We start from the raw sequence: 16,634 nt of genomic DNA, 5'->3' as shown, positions 1-16,634 counted from the left end.
AGGGATGAGCCCCGCCCCTAATTCAGTAAACAGCTGAGGGATGAGCCCCGCCCCTAATTCAGTAAACAGCTGAGGGATGAGCCCCGCCCCTAATTCAGTAAACAGCTGAGGGATGAGCCCCTAATTCAGTAAACAGCTGAGGGATGAGCCCCGCCCCTAATTCAGTAAACAGCTGAGGGATGAGCCCCGCCCCTAATTCAGTAAACAGCTGAGGGATGAGCCCCGCCCCTAATTCAGTAAACAGCTGAGGGATGAGCCCCGCCCCTAATTCAGTAAACAGCTGAGGGATGAGCCCCGCCCCTAATTCAGTAAACAGCTGAGGGATGAGCCCCGCCCCTAATTCAGTAAACAGCTGAGGGATGGGGCTCTCCCCTAATTCAGTAAACAGCTGAGGGATGAGCCCCGCCCCTAATTCAGTAAACAGCTGAGGGATGAGCCCCGCCCCTAATTCAGTAAACAGCTGAGGGATGAGCCCCTAATTCAGTAAACAGCTGAGGGATGAGCCCCGCCCCTAATTCAGTAAACAGCTGAGGGATGAGCCCCGCCCCTAATTCAGTAAACAGCTGAGGGATGAGCCCCGCCCCTAATTCAGTAAACAGCTGAGGGATGAGCCCCGCCCCTAATTCAGTAAACAGCTGAGGGATGAGCCCCGCCCCTAATTCAGTAAACAGCTGAGGGATGAGCCCCGCCCCTAATTCAGTAAACAGCTGATGGATGGAGCCCCGCCCCTATTTCAGTAAACAGCTGAGGGATGAGCCCCGCCCCTAATTCAGTAAACAGCTGAGGGATGAGCCCCGCCCCTAATTCAGTAAACAGCTGAGGGATGGGGCTCTCAAATTCATAGACAGAGCTAAGGGATGCAAGGATTGATCATCCATTATACAAACATGAACGTTTTATCCATGATGTTTTGAGGCTATATAGTGTGTGTTTACATGTTCTTTGTTTACAAACATTGGAGTAAAACAGGCTTATATTCTGGCTTCTGATTGGGTACAACACTTCAACTAAGCTCATGATGCATTTATGAGTTACATTCTTCAAGAATCAATGGGGACATATCATTAATGGATGTAGCAACTGCTGATTGCCACTTAAAGTAGACCGGAACTGTGACAAATTGTTTCAATGGTAAACGGCCTGAGTGCGACATCTTCATTCATCCACCATCTTTGATTGTACATGCACTGTTAGGAAAGTTAACGGTTGCGTTCCCCTGCTCAGACGTTGCATGCATCGAGCAATGGTTCCGTGCCACGTGGTGGACTTTGCTGTCAGGCACCAGATTTCTATAGCATCTGATGTGGTAAGCTGATACATACAACACCTGTCCAGGAGTTGGAAGATCTGGCAGGAGTCAGCAGCGTCTGAGCAGAGCAACTCACCCCAACCTGTTACTGATGTAAAACACCTGTCCAGGAGTTGGAAGATCTGGCAGGAGTCAGCAACGTCTGAGCAGAGGAACTCACCCCAACCTGTTACTGATGTAAAACACCTGTCCAGGAGTTGGAAGATCTGGCAGGAGTCAGCAGCGTCTGATCAGAGCAACTCACCCCAACCTGTTACTGATGTAAAACACCTGTCAAGGAGTTGGAAGATCTGGCAGGAGTCAGCAGCGTCTGAGCAGAGCAACTCGCCCAACCTGTTACTGATGCTATGTTCATAATATGTAGGAAGCTCAGAGTTTCCCACTAATAACCAGTAGGAGGGGCGTTCCAGTGGATTGATAGATGGGTTTCCCACTAATAACCAGTAGGAGGGGCGTTCCAGTGGATTGATAGATGAGTTTCCCACTAATAACCAGTAGGAGCGGCGTTCCAGTGGATTGATAGATGGGTTTCCCACTAATAACCAGTAGGAGGGGCGTTCCAGTGGATTGATAGATGAGTTTCCCACTAATAACCAGTAGGAGGGGCGTTCCAGTGGATTGATAGATGAGTTTCCCACTAATAACCAGTAGGAGGGGCGTTCCAGTGGATTGATAGATGGGTTTCCCACTAATAACCAGTAGGAGGGGCGTTCCAGTGGATTGATAGATGAGTCTCCCACTAATAACCAGTAGGAGGGGCGTTCCAGTGGATTGATAGATGAGTTTCCCACTAATAACCAGTAGGAGGGGCGTTCCAGTGGATTGATAGATGGGTTTCCCACTAATAACCAGTAGGAGGGGCGTTCCAGTGGATTGATAGATGAGTCTCCCACTAATAACCAGTAGGAGGGGCGTTCCAGTGGATTGATAGATGGGTTTCCCACTAATAACCAGTAGGAGGGGCGTTCCAGTGGATTTTCTGTCTAACTTCCTTCATCTCAACTGACATGAGAGAACTGGACAGGTGAAAGCAATGTCCCGGTAGACAGCCACCATATTACTTTGACCTATCTTGTGTAAAAAATAAAACCCATTTCTACGTACTGAACACAACACTGTGTGTGTGTGTGTGTGTGTGTGTGTGTGTGTGTGTGTGTGATCATAAAGTGTAAGGTAAACGCAGGGAGTCAGGAAGCAGGTGCAGTTAGTGAGTTTAATGACATGGAGCGACACAAAACAAGAGCAGCGTCTAACATAGAAACAAAACCAATTCTGCCTGATGGGTGACAACAGAGTGCTGGATAAAGGGGAAGTCATCAGAGAGGAGATGTTGAGGAGCAGGTGTCAGTAATGAAGGTTGCCAGGTGTGTCTAATGTTGAGGAGCAGGTGTCAGTAATGAAGGTTGCCAGGTGTGTGTAATGTTGAGGAGCAGGTGTGAGTAATGAAGGTTGCCAGGTGCGTCTAATGTTGAGGAGCAGGTGTCAGTAATGAAGGTTGCCAGGTGTGTCTAATGTTGAGGAGCATGTGTCAGTAATGAAGGTTGCCAGGTGTGTCTAATGTTGAGGAGCAGGTGTCAGTAATGAAGGTTGCCAGGTGTGTCTAATGTTGAGGAGCAGGTGTCAGTAATGAAGGTTGCCAGGTGTGTCTAATGTTGAGGAGCAGGTGTCAGTAATGAAGGTTGCCAGGTGTGTCTAATGTTGAGGAGCAGGTGTCAGTAATGAAGGTTGCCAGGTGTGTGTAATGTTGAGGAGCAGGTGTCAGTAATGAAGGTTGCCAGGTGTGTCTAATGTTGAGGAACAGGTGTAATGTTGAGGAGCAGGTGTGAGTAATGAAGGTTGCCAGGTAGGTGTAATGTTGAGGAGCAGGTGTAATGTTGAGGAGCAGGTGTGAGTAATGAAGGTTGCCAGGTGTGTGTAATGTTGAGGAGCAGGTGTGAGTATTGAAGGTTGCCAGGTAGTTGTAATGTTGAGGAGCAGGTGTGAGTATTGAAGGTTGCCAGGTAGGTGTAATGTTGAGGAGCAGGTGTGAGTAATGCAGGTTGCCAGGTAGGTGTAATGTTGAGGAGCAGGTGTAATGTTGATGAGCAGGTGTGAGTAATGAAGGTTGCCAGGTGTGTTTAATTTTGAGGAGCAGGTGTGAGTAATGAAGGTTGCCAGGTGTGTCTAATGTTGATGAGCAGGTGTGAATAATGAAGGTTGCCAGGTGTGTGTAATGTTGAGGAGCAGGTGTGAGTAATGAAGGTTTCCAGATGTGTGTAATGTTGAGGAGCAGGTGTGAGTAATGAAGGTTGCCAGGTGTGTGTAATGTTGAGGCACAGGTGTGAGTAATGAAGGTTGCCAGGTGTGTGTAATGTTGAGGAGCAGGTGTGAGTAATGAAGGTTTCCAGATGTGTGTAATGTTGAGGAGCAGGTGTGAGTAATGAAGGTTGCCAGGTGTGTTTAATTTTGAGGAGCAGGTGTGAGTAATGAAGGTTGCCAGGTGGTTCTAATGTTGAGGAGCAGGTGTGAGTATTGAAGGTTGCCAGGTGTGTGTAATGTTGAGGATTAGGTGTGAGTAATGAAGGTTGCCAGGTGTGTCTAATGATGGGTTGCCAGGACTGGCGGTTAGTAGACTGGCGACGTCTAGCGCCAGAGAGGGGGAGAGGGAGTGACATTATATTAATGATTGACTCTAGTTGACAATGTCTGTCAACTTCAATGGTGTGTATTCATGAATATTTACAATCATATGTTTACACACTAGAGAGCTATTCAACATTGTTGCTCCAGTGTGTCTTGCTGAACATGACCATGATTAGAGTGAAACATCATGTTATGTTTGACACAGGGACACTGAGGCGCCATGATACCAAAGATGAAACCCTGGATAGAGGGTCTCAGTGAATGTGGAGTGGAATGTGTACAGGTGGGTCAGTGTGTCAGAGGAGACTCTGTAGAAGGACAGAGTGCCGGCTGGCCAGTCCAGATACACTCCTACTCTGTGGGAGCTGGAGGAGGGGATGTCTAAGGTAGTGTGATTATCATTGTGACAGGCAATGTAACTGTTTTCAGAGCAGAGCAGACTCCAGCACTTGTCATTGTATCCAAGCCAACAGTCATTAGCCCCTCCTCTCCTGCTGATTCCTTTATATGTCACTCCTATATCAACCCTGTGCCCACTCCACTCTACCTCCCAGTAACAGCGCCCAGTCAGACCCTCTCTACACAGCACCTGTCCACAGTCCTCAAATCTCTCTGGGTGATCAGGATACGGATGCCATTTCTCTCCCCTATGTGTCACCTTTCTGTTCTCCTCAGACAGAGAGAGGCGTCTGTATAATGTGTTTGGGTCCAGTGTGAGATCACAGGCATCTGATGGATGAAACCAGACACAATATTAGAAATCATCATCATTCACATTAGAATGTTAACTAACTTTTCACTAATTCATTTAATGTAGATGTTTCTAGGTATCAAAAGGAGAAGTTAAGGTAACTTGAGACACACACACATCCTGAACACACACACACACACACACTGGACACACACCGGTATGCATGCATGATCACAAACACACATTTCTAAAGTAACACGAACACACCACACACACACACATACACACACACACACACATTGTCAAAGCAACTCTTTGTAAACATTGGTGTCCCTGATTTATGCTTCTGTAGAACTACAGCTGATATTTAATATGACCAAGTAAGTAATGATGGTGGTCTTTGACTTTGACTTCACTTGAATTAAGACTTATTCTTAGTCATATTCTTCACAGCAGTCAACACTCACATTTTCTATGTCCAGGTTTCATTCTGTTCTCTCCACCATGTTCCACACTGTAGCGGTAAGCAGAAGAACAGACAGTCATTGAGGGATACACCTGAACTCACACACAAACACACACACACACACACAGTCTTTATATAACTTAGTCCAAGTGGTGGTCAGAATGTTGGTCTTAACTAGCCTGATAACTCCAACATGTCTGATATGAACATTGACATAAACCCTCTACATACTTGAGTTTCTCCAGTCTGCAGTGTGGATCCTCCAGTCCAGCAGAGAACAGTCTGACTCCTAAATGTCCTGGGTGATTGTAGCTCAGGTCCAGCTCTCTCAGGTGTGAGGGGTTTGACCACAGAGCTAAGACCAGAGAAGCACAGCCTTCCTCTGTGACTAGACAGCGTGACAGCCTGCAATGAGTAAAATCATATTAAAATCACACTGCTATTCTTTTGTGGTGAAAATCGTGGCAGTATATTTTTTTCTAAATTATCAGATACATCAGTGTCCTGAAACCTGCCATATCTATTCATAAATGAATGTATCATTATTAGAAATGACAAATTATCAAAGTATTGCTTGTAGAGAGAAATATGTATAGTACGAATATTTGAGTAGACTGACCAGACCAGTTTAAAAAGCAGTATCAGTCAAAAGACAGACAGTGAGGTATCAGATTTAGATTGTATTGAGTATACAATCCACACCATATCTAGTTTGACAGTGAAGCTAACATTTTAAATGTGGCTCTGTACTCCAGCATTTTGGATTTGAGATAAAATGTTTCATATGAGGTGACAGAATATATTGTCACCTTTTATTTGAGGGTATTTTCATACATATCCGTTTCACAGTTTAGAAATGAAAGCACTTTATGTATCTAGTCCCCCCATTTGAAGAAGTCATAAGTATTCTAACAAATGTACTTATAGCGTATTAAAGTAGTCAAAGTTGAGTATTTGGTTGTAACTCGTTGGTTGCATTTGCAGTTTGTTTTGGTTGTGTTTTGGGTTATGTTTTGCCCGATAGTAACTGAATGGTCGATGATAACGGGAGTAATTTTCTGTCTAAGTGAGTAGATAATATGGATGATTTTCTAGTACATATGTTGTAGAATGAAACGCCTATATGCCTTAAATGCTTATGGAGTAAGAACCAATTAAAGGGTTAAATCAGAGCAGAGACATTTCTTTAGTGCATCTGATAACTCCCTGCAGCTGGTCTGGGTATGGCAATGACATGTGATGGAGATAAAACTTCTCGTTGTAGCTGTGTGGAGATTGGAGTAACAATGGAACTAGTGTTGTCACTTGTTTGTGCTTATGACCTGATGCACATAGTCACATGTACATAGTCACAAGGAAAAACCATAGGTCCAGCAGGAGGGCTTAAATATATGTGGTTTAGAATGGGTTACTGACGACATGTTTAAACCATGTTTAAGTTGATATGTTTTATAATGTGTTATGAAATGATAAGGGTAAAACAGAATGAACATGATTGATACTTTGTCCTCCAGATGTCTGGATAGTGAATATAGTCAATACAGAGTGTGATTGATACTTTGTCCTCCAGATGTCTGGATAGTGAATATAGTCAATACAGAGTGTGATTGTTCTTTAACGTACGTACTGTATGTGTAGAATTATTTGAGTCACGCCACCAATATAATGAGACAAGTGACAGAGGCCCCATTTAGAGAAGCGCACGTAGCCCTCGTGAGTAAAACAACATGTGACTCCGAAGGATGTTAATCATGTACATATAATGGAGTAACTACGTATGTTGGATAAGCATGACTGCATTGTGTCTGTATAAAAGGAGAGCTCTGTGTCAGGGCAGGGAGTGGTTCCATGGAGCAGCTCCGCTTTGTTATGCGATAATAAAGTCAACTTTTGGATTTACAAGCTCCAGTTTCTTGAGAGATATTTTTGAGTTAACTACTTTTGAGTCAAATATTTCTACCACATACTGTGGGGAAAAAAAGTATTTAGTCAGCCACCAATTGTGCAAGTTCTCCCACTTAAAAAGATGAGAGAGACCTGTAATTTTCATCATAGGTACACGTCAACTATGACAGACAAAATGAGAAAAAACTATCCGGAAAATCACATTGTAGGATTTTTAATGAATTTATTTGCAAATTATGGTGGAAAATAAGTATTTGATCAATAACAAAAGTTTCTCAATACTTTGTTATATACACTTTGTTGGCAATGACACAGGTCAAACATTTTCTGTAAGTCTTCACAAGGTTTTCACACACTGTTGCTGGTATTTTGGCCAATTCCTCCATGCAGATCTCCTCTAGAGCAGTGATGTTTTGGGGCTGTCGCTGGGCAACACGGACTTTCAACTCCCTCCAAAGATTTTCTATGGGGTTGAGATCTGGAAACTGGCTAGGCCACTCCAGGACCTTGAAATGCTTCTTACGAAGCCACTCCTTCGTTGCATGGGCGGTGTGTTTGGGATCATTGTCATGCTGAAAGACCCAGCCACGTTTCATCTTCAATGCCCTTGCTGATGGAAGGAGGTTTTCACTCAAAATCTCACGATACATGGCCCCACTCATTCTTTCCTTTACACGGATCAGTCGTCCTGGTCCCTTTGCAGAAAAACAGCCCCAAAGCATGATGTTTCCACCCCATGCTTCACAGTAGGTATGGTGTTCTTTGGATGCAACTCAGCATTCTTTGTCCTCCAAACACGACGAGTTGAGTTCTATTTTGGTTTCATCTGACCATATGACATTCTCCCAATCCTCTTCTGGATCATCCAAATGCACTCTAGCAAACTTCAGACGGGCCTGGACATGTACTGGCTTAAGCAGGGGGACACGTAGGGCACTGCAGGATTTGATTCCCTGGCGGCGTAGTGTGTTACTGATGGTAGGCTTTGTACTTTGGTCCCAGCTCTCTGCAGGTCATTCACTAGGTCCCCCCGTGTGGTTCTGGGATTTTTGCTCACCGTTCTTGTGATCATTTTGACCCCACAGGGTGAGATCTTGCGTGGAGCCCCAGATCGAGGGAGATTATCAGTGGTCTTGTATGTCTTCCATTTCCTAATAATTGCTCCCACAGTTGATTTCTTCAAACCAAGCTGCTTACCTATTGCAGATTCAGTCTTCCCAGCCTGGTGCAGGTCTACAATTTTGTTTCTGGTGTCCTTTGACAGCTCTTTTGTCTTGGCCATAGTGGAGTTTGGAGTGTGACTGTTTGAGGTTGTGGACAGGTGTATTTTATACTGATAACAAGTTCAAACAGGTGCCATTAATACAGGTAATGAGTGGAGGACAGAGGAGCCTCTTAAAGAAGACGTTCCAGGTCTGTGAGAGCCAGAAATCTTGCTTGTTTGTAGGTGACCAAATACTTATTTACCACCATAATTTGCAAATAAATTCATAAAAAATCCTACAATGTGATTTTGTGGATTTTTTTCTCTCAATTGTCTGTCATAGTTGACGTGTACCTATGATGAAAATTACAGGCCTCTCTCATCTTTTTAAGTGGGAGAACTTGCACAATTGTCGGCTGACTAAATACTTTTTTTCCCCACTGTAAATGGCGATCCCGGCAGGACTTGAAAACAGGGACCAGAGACGGTGGACTTCTGCGGCTATGAAACGGCTTGGACGGACCATACAAACAAAGCGGCCGCTTTAAAAAAGGTATGCCAAGTTCTTACTTATATAGTATTAAGTTTGTGTGGTTCGGTCCGGGGCCCGGCTTCAGCTGCAGAATACCAAGTAGGTCTCTCCAAATTTAAGATCCAGAAAATTAGAAACTGGGAGCTTTTGAATTTAAAATGATGGAGGGATAAAAATCCTTGAGGGTTGCAATAAGTAGAAAATAGTTTAAGTAAGAGTAGATCTGCTCGGTCCGAGCGGGTGGATGGTCTGCTTGGGTTGGTGTGGTTCATTCATTGTGGTTGGGTGGGGTGAGTTATCTGTTTCATTTGGGTTGATCATTTGGTCAGTATGAATGCATCCGTTTGAATAATTCGACTGTTTTGTCTGACGCATCTTGTACCCGTCGATGTTACTCGGTTGGCCGTCTGAGCCTTTTGTTCAAATCATTTAATTCATTTGTTCGTCCTGCTGGTCATTCTGTTTAATCCATTGTGATTCAATTGGTTGTGGTCAAGTTGGATGATTCATCTGTTTCATTCAGGTTGCTCATCTGGACAGTCTGACCGATCAATTTGATTCGAATGCTCGATTCGTGCATTTAATCATCGAGGTCACTCGACTGCTCATCTGATGCATCTGTTCGATTCGGTCGATTCATTTGATTAATTTCGCTGATCATTCTGTCTGGGTCATTTCGACACGGGCAGCTGACAATCTGTTTGAACGATCAGAGAATAAATAGATAGAAGCCCTACAGATACCGCTCTAAACGTGTCGAGGAAGTGAATCGTTTGGAGGAATGCTTAGGTAGGCAGAAATCCTGTGTAATATCGCTTTTTCTGTGTCGAGGAAGTGAATCAGAAAAAGGGCCAAATTTACAGGTCGCTTAGGAAAGCGTAGGATAGGTAGAAGACCAGTGAAGGTGTGTCGAGGAAGTGAATCACCTAGAGGGCTATATAGATAGATAAAAATCCTGTATATACTGTTTTTCTTGTGTCGAGGAAGTGAATCAAGATAGGGGTTGTATTTACAGGTAACTTAGACAAGTGCATGAAAGAGTGAGAGTGCAAGTGAGTGTGGAAGTCTCTGTCCTTGATGGAGAAAGGTCTGGACCGTTGCTTAAGTGTAACCTGGTAGAAAGGACGCACCCGGTCTCACACCAAAAGAGGAAGAGTGAATAGTGTGTGGATGTCCATTGAAGTACTAGGGGTAGAAACACACATACAGCTAACTGGTTTAAAGTTAAGAAAAACACGAGCAAGGGAAAGATGCATGAGGTGTTCGACACAAAAGAAAAGTGGACATCAGGAGATATTATATTATTATTACATAAGAGATTGTCAAATGCACATTAATAACAAATAAGTTCTGACCAAAAATAATCAAAGAAGCACAAAGAGTTTAACAATAAAAGCGAATACTAATATAAAAGGACGGGAGAAAAAGATCAAAGGGGTTGATGATATGACGTTGACACATTGAATTTCGGTCAAGCTTTTAGGGGATAATTTGTTGGGAAATTTAGGAGTAATATAGGATTATGGTAAAATTAACCATAGTAGAATGTCAAATAATATTGATTGTATGTTGGTAAAAAGCGTTGTGTGAATGCGGTATGGTAAAATGAACTTGCGGCAATAAAGAATCATTAGAAATACGAATGCGGTGGTTGATATGAATAATACATGTGTATGATAATGTCATATAATAAATTATGATATATAATAGAATATCAAGGAGGGGTAAATAGAGCTCGATGTTATCTTAGAGAGTAGTGGAAAAGTCTGTGTTTTATGGACAGGAAGGCCAGTGTCTGGGAAATTACAGTCAATTTTTTGGGGTTCCGCTGGTAAAATGTAGAAGTCATTTGTGTCGATTAAGAATGGTTAAAAACACCACAAAGGGATTATTTGATGTAAGTACCTTAGAAGTATCTAACGTTATGTATTAACTTGCTCACCCAAACGTAGACGTACATCATGGATGGGAAAGTAATTAATATGGGTTCTAATTTGTACCGTTGTTGGATCATGTGATAAGGTTTAATGAATAATCGGACCATAAGTAATGTTGTTATAGATGTAATGTTTTATATAGTTCAAAGCCAATTTAGGGTTTACATCAAAATAAAACTCATTATGGAGCGAATATGATGTAATAAAGGAATTTCATTATGTCGCAAGGGAAACATAATCCATTTTATTAAGATCGCCAGATCTATTTCCAAATCAATGAATGTGGATTTCACTCGTTGACTGCTAATTTATTCATTTTGAGCACGTGTGAGAACTTTGCAAAGAAACACTTGAAAGATTCTTTTTAAGGCTATTTTCTGGTAATTGTGTCGTTATTATGTACCAGAGGTTAAGACTACAAACCATTGTAGTTGGGCTATTTGTGGGACTTATTGTGCTTTCAAAAGGCATCGGTTCCATGGTACTAACTAAAATCTGTATTTGTGAGTGTAATTCAACTGATGCTTGAACGGATAATACAAAGTGTTTGGTATTACTTCTAGCCTACTTTGAAAGGATATTTACCTAGATCTGATGTATTCTAATTATGTAAGGTTGGTGATAAACTGAACCAAATTTGACGTTTTCCTACAGCAATTTAGGATGGTTAACGGTGTTACGTTAGTTTTTAACCCTACGATGGAGGTCGTTGGAGGGAACGCTGTTTGAGAAGGGGTTTTATTTGGTCTGTTAGTAACAAATGGAAGAGTTTCCATGGTTTTTGTCTGTGGGTGTTCGCCATTGGGATTCGCTGTAGGGAATTTTATGTTACGTTAGGTGTACAAGTATCAATAGTTTCTGTGGAGAAGGAAGTCATAAAGGGTTGAATGTTTGGTGTGAAAGCTAGCTAGTTAGTGGTGCGTACTAGTGACGTGTAGAGTAGTGACGTAACTTGCTGCGACGTGGAAGTCGTTGTTTAACTTTACATTTACGTCATTTGGTGGATGCTCTTGTCCAGAGCGAATTGCAGTTAGTGAGTTCATGCATTATTTTTTTCTTACTGGTCCTCCGTGGGAATCAAACCCACAGACATGGCGTTGCAAGCGCAAGGCTATACCAACTGAGCTACACGAGGTCTTGCTGTGAAAGGGCTGCGGATTTGTATGGTGTTTAGATGGTGAATGTTGTCGATGTGTGTAGAGGGTTCCTGGTTCAAACCCAGGGAGGGAAAGAAAATAAAAACTTTTACAGTGATGAATGACCTGAATAACGAGGTTGAATTGATGGTATTAACAACACCTGGCGGATAGTATAACATATTACATTTACATAATTTAGCAGACGCTCTTATCCAGAGCGATTTACAGTTATTGAGTGCATACATTATTTATTTTTTCATACGTTGCATCGATGTGAATAGATGTTTTGTTTGTTTCGACTATAATTTAAGAATGAGTTGTCAATATGTTAAAGTAACGTTAGATCGAAAGTTAGCGGTAGAGTATGATAGATATAGAGACGGTTTTCTGTGTTACAATGTAAGTAAGTTAATTGGGCGATGAGACATGTTGAGTTGATGGTGTATTGGATTGTTTAATACGACTGGTATTAAAATAATTATTTAGATTTAGGTGAAGGAAAATATATTATTACGTAGTAGTGGTTTGTGGTTATAATTTCTAATGACATGATTTCGTAAGATGGTGAAAGGAAGTAGTGATAGATGGGCTGTATTTACATATGAAGGACGAATTGCGATAATGTGAAGCATGCTAACCTCTCAAAATTACCAATAACAGAGGGGGTATGATCCTTGTTCCTCTGTAACTTTCTCATTCATCATTATTCACGATTTATTAATGATTATTCATAATCATAGTAGCATCCACATGAATGTAGAAGTGTTCAGAAACATCTTCTATTCTTACTGACAATACAAGTGACTTCAAAATGACAGGACATTATTCACCATTCAGTTTCTATTAGGAAAAACATATTCTAAAACAAAACCAAGACAAACTGCAAATGTATTCAACAAGTTTGTAGAGTCACAAGCTTGATGTAATCACTACAGGCAAGGAATATGGGACCAAATACTAAACATATGACTACTTCAATACAATATCAGTGAATTTGTCCAAATAAATAAGACTTCTTAAAATGGGAGAACTAGATACGTAAAGTGCTTTCATATCTAAACGGTAAAACAGATATGTATGAATACCTTTAAATAAAAGGTGACATTCTGTACTGTTGCCTAATATGAAACATTATATCTGAAATGCAAAATGATGGAGTACAGCGCCAAATTTAAAACTGTAAGCTTCACTGTCCAAACACATATGGTGTGGACTATGTGTGCCTGGTAAACACATGTGGATCTGGTGAACAGTTATCACTTGTTAACCAACTACAGGAATACTGACCTCAGAGTCTCCAGTTTACAGTGGGGATTCCCCAGGACAGCAGAGAGCAGCTTCACTCCTGAATCCTTCAGGTCATTGTAGCTCAGATCCAGCTCTCTCAGGTGTGAGGGGTTTGACCTCAGAGCTGAGCCCAGAGAAGAACAGCCTTTCTCTGTGACTAGACAGCCTGACAGCCTGCAAAGAGTCAAATCATATTAAAATCACACTGCTATTCTTTGGTGGTGAAAATAGTGGCAGTATATTTTTTCAAAATGTTCAGATGTCCTGACACCTGATATATCTATTCATAAATTAATTATTAATTATTAGAAATGACAAATTTTCAAAGTATTGCTTGTAGATAGAAAAATGTATATTACAAATATTTGAGTAGACTGACCAGACCAGTTTAAAAAGCAGTATCAGTCAAAAGACAGACAGTGAGGTATTGGATTTTTATTGTATTGAGTATACAGTCCACACCATATCTATTTTGACAGTGAAGCTGACATTTTAAATGTGGCTATATACTCCAGTATTTTGGATTTGAGATCAAATGTTTCATATGAGGTGACAGTATATAATGTCACCGTTTAGAAATGAAAGCACTTTATGTATCTAGTCAAAAAGTATTTTGACAAATTTACATACATTGTATTAAAGTAGTCAAAAGTTGAGTATTTGGTCCGAAAGTCCTTGAACGCAATGACTACATCAAGCTTGTGACTCAAACTCGTTGGTTTCATTTGCAGTTTGTTTTGGATGTGTTTTGGGTTATGTTTTGCCCAATATTAAAATGGTGGATGATGACTGGAGTAATTTTCTGTATGGGTGGTCCTGGGGATCGAACCCACTATCCTGGCATTACAAGCGCCATGCTCTACCAATTGAGCTACAGAGGACCACCCTGAGCTACAGAGGACCACCCATACGTAAAAATTTATGCACGCATGACTGTAAGTTGCTTTGGATAAAAGCGTCTGCTAAATGGCATATTATTATTATTTAAAGGTATTCATACATATGTATTTTACCGATTAGAAATGAAAGCACTTCATGTACAGTGGGGAAAAAAAGTATTTAGTCAGCCACCAATTGTGCAAGTTCTCCCACTTAAAAAGATGAGAGAGGCCTGTAATTTTCATCATAGGTACACGTCAACTATGACAGACAAAATGAGAAAATAAAATCCAGAAAATCACATTGTAGGATTTTTTATGAATTGATTTGCAAATTATGGTGGAAAATAAGTATTTGGTCAATAACAAAAGTTTCTCAATACTTTGTTATATACACTTTGTTGGCAATGACACAGGTCAAACGTTTTCTGTAAGTCTTCACAAGGTTTTCACACACTGTTGCTGGTATTTTGGCCCATTGCTCCATGCAGATCTCCTCTAGAGCAGTGATGTTTTGGGGCTGTCGCTGGGCAACACGGACTTTCAACTCCCTCCAAAGATTTTCTATGGGGTTGAGATCTGGAGACTGCCTAGGCCACTCCAGGACCTTGAAATGCTTCTTACGAAGCCACTCCTTCATTGTGTTTTGGATCATTGTCATGCTGAAAGACCCAGCCACGTTTCATCTTCAATGCCCTTGCTGATGGAAGGAGGTTTTCTCTCAAAATCTCACGATACATGGCCCCATTCATTCTTTCCTTTACACGGATCAGTCGTCCTGGTCCCTTTGCAGAAAAACGGCCCCAAAGCATGATGTTTCCACCCCCATGCTTCACAGTAGGTATGGTGTTCTTTGGATGCAACTCAGCATTCTTTGTCCTCCAAACACGACGAGTTGAGTGTTTACCAAAAAGTTCTATTTTGGTTTCATCTGACCATATGACATTCTCCCAATCCTCTTCTGGATCATCCAAATGCACTCTAGCAAACTTCAGACGGGCCTGGACATGCACTGGCTTAAGCAGGGGGACACGTCTGTCACTGCAGGATTTGAGTCCCTGGCGGCGTAGTGTTTTACTGATGGTAGGCTTTGTTACTTTGGTCCCAGCTCTCTGCAGGTCATTCACTAGGTCCCGCCGTGTGGTTCTGAGATTTTTGCTCACCGTTCTTGTGATCATTTTGACCCCACGGGGTGATATCTTGCGTGGAGCCCCAGATCGAGGGAGATTATCAGTGGTCTTGTATGTCTTCCATTTCCTAATAATTGCTCCCACAGTTGATTTCTTCAAACCAAGCTGCTTACCTATTGCAGATTCAGTCTTCCCAGCCTGGTGCAGGTCTACAATTTTGTTTCTGGTGTCCTTTGACAGCTCTTTGGTCTTGGCCATAGTGGAGTTTGGAGTGTGACTGTTTGGGGTTGTGGACAGGTGGCTTTTATACTGATAACAAGTTCAAACAGGTGCCATTAATACAGGTAACGAGTGGAAAACAGAGGAGCCTCTTAAAGAAGAAGTTACAGGTCTGTGAGAGCCAGAAATCTTGCTTGTTTGTAGGTGACCAAATACTTATTTTCCACCATAATTTGCAAATAAATTCATTAAAAATTCTATAATGTGATTTTCTGGATTTTTTTCCCTCAATTTGTCTGTCATAGTTAACGTGTACCTATGATGAAAATTACAGGCCTCTCTCATCTTTTTAAGTGGGAGAACTTGCACAATTGGTGGCTGACTAAATACTTTTTTCCCCACTGTATGTAGTTCTCCCATTTGAAAAAGTCGTAATTACTTAGTCAAAAGTTTAGTGTTTGGTCCAATATTCTTTGCTTGCAGTGAATACATCAAGCTTGTGATTCTACAAACTTGTTGAATGCATTTGCAGTATGTCTTGGCTTTGTTTTAGATTATGTTTTTCCAATAAAGGTGACATTCTGTACTGTTGCCTAATATGAAACATTCAATCTCAAATCCAAAATGCTGTAGCATAGCACCACATTTAAAACTGTAAGCTTCAATGTCCAAACACATATGGTGTGGACTATGTGTGCCTGGTAAACACATGTGGATCTGGTGAACAGTTATTACTTGTTGACCAACTACAGGAATACTGACCTCAGAGTCTCCAGTTTACAGTGGGGATTCCCCAGTCCAGCAGAGAGCAGCTTCACTCCTGAATCCTTCAGGTCATTGTTACTCAGGTCCAGCTCTCTCAGGTGTGAGGGGTTTGACTTCAGAGCTGAGACCAGAGAAGCACAGCCTTTCTCTGTGACTAGACAGCCTGACAGCCTGACAGAGAGATCATTATGATTTCACAAACACACTGTTAATTTAACCAGTAGTGTAGAAGGACAATGGCATATGCATTTGGTTAATTATCTCAAACAACATATACAGTGAATGGATCCCCTGCTGATTTTGTACGTTTGCCCACTGACAAAGACATGATCAGTCTATAATTTTAATGTTAGGTTTATTTGAACAGTGAGAGACAGAATAACAACAAAAAAATCCAGAAAAACGCATGTCAAAAATGTTATAAATTGATTTGCATTTTAATGAGGGAAATAAGTATTTGACCCCTCTGCAAAACAGGACTTAGTACTTGGTGGCAAAACCCTTGTTGGCAATCACAGAGGTCAGACGTTTCTTGGAGTTGGCCACCAGG

General features: G+C 41.6%; 1 protein-coding gene across 1 annotated transcript; it reads right to left on the bottom strand.

Moving 5' to 3' along the window:
* Window positions 1-2,844: 2,844 nt before the first annotated feature.
* LOC311124548 (stonustoxin subunit beta-like) lies at window positions 2,845-16,256 on the bottom strand. Its single transcript, XM_084198669.1, has 5 exons — window positions 16,082-16,256; window positions 13,093-13,266; window positions 5,320-5,493; window positions 5,090-5,136; window positions 2,845-4,660 (listed from the first exon to the last, which is right to left on the bottom strand). Exons 4-5 carry the CDS (start codon window positions 5,109-5,111, stop codon window positions 4,122-4,124), a joined length of 561 nt encoding a protein of 186 aa, XP_084054795.1. The 5' UTR covers window positions 5,112-5,136; window positions 5,320-5,493; window positions 13,093-13,266; window positions 16,082-16,256; the 3' UTR covers window positions 2,845-4,121.
* Window positions 16,257-16,634: the final 378 nt, after the last annotated feature.

The sequence above is a fragment of the Coregonus lavaretus genome (assembly GCF_964263955.1).
Source record: "Coregonus lavaretus genome assembly, contig: HAP1_SCAFFOLD_682, whole genome shotgun sequence".
In the NCBI taxonomy this organism is placed as follows: Eukaryota; Metazoa; Chordata; class Actinopteri; order Salmoniformes; family Salmonidae; genus Coregonus; species Coregonus lavaretus.
Note: the sequence above shows the minus strand (reverse complement) of the source record. Positions and strands in the feature narration are given on the sequence as shown.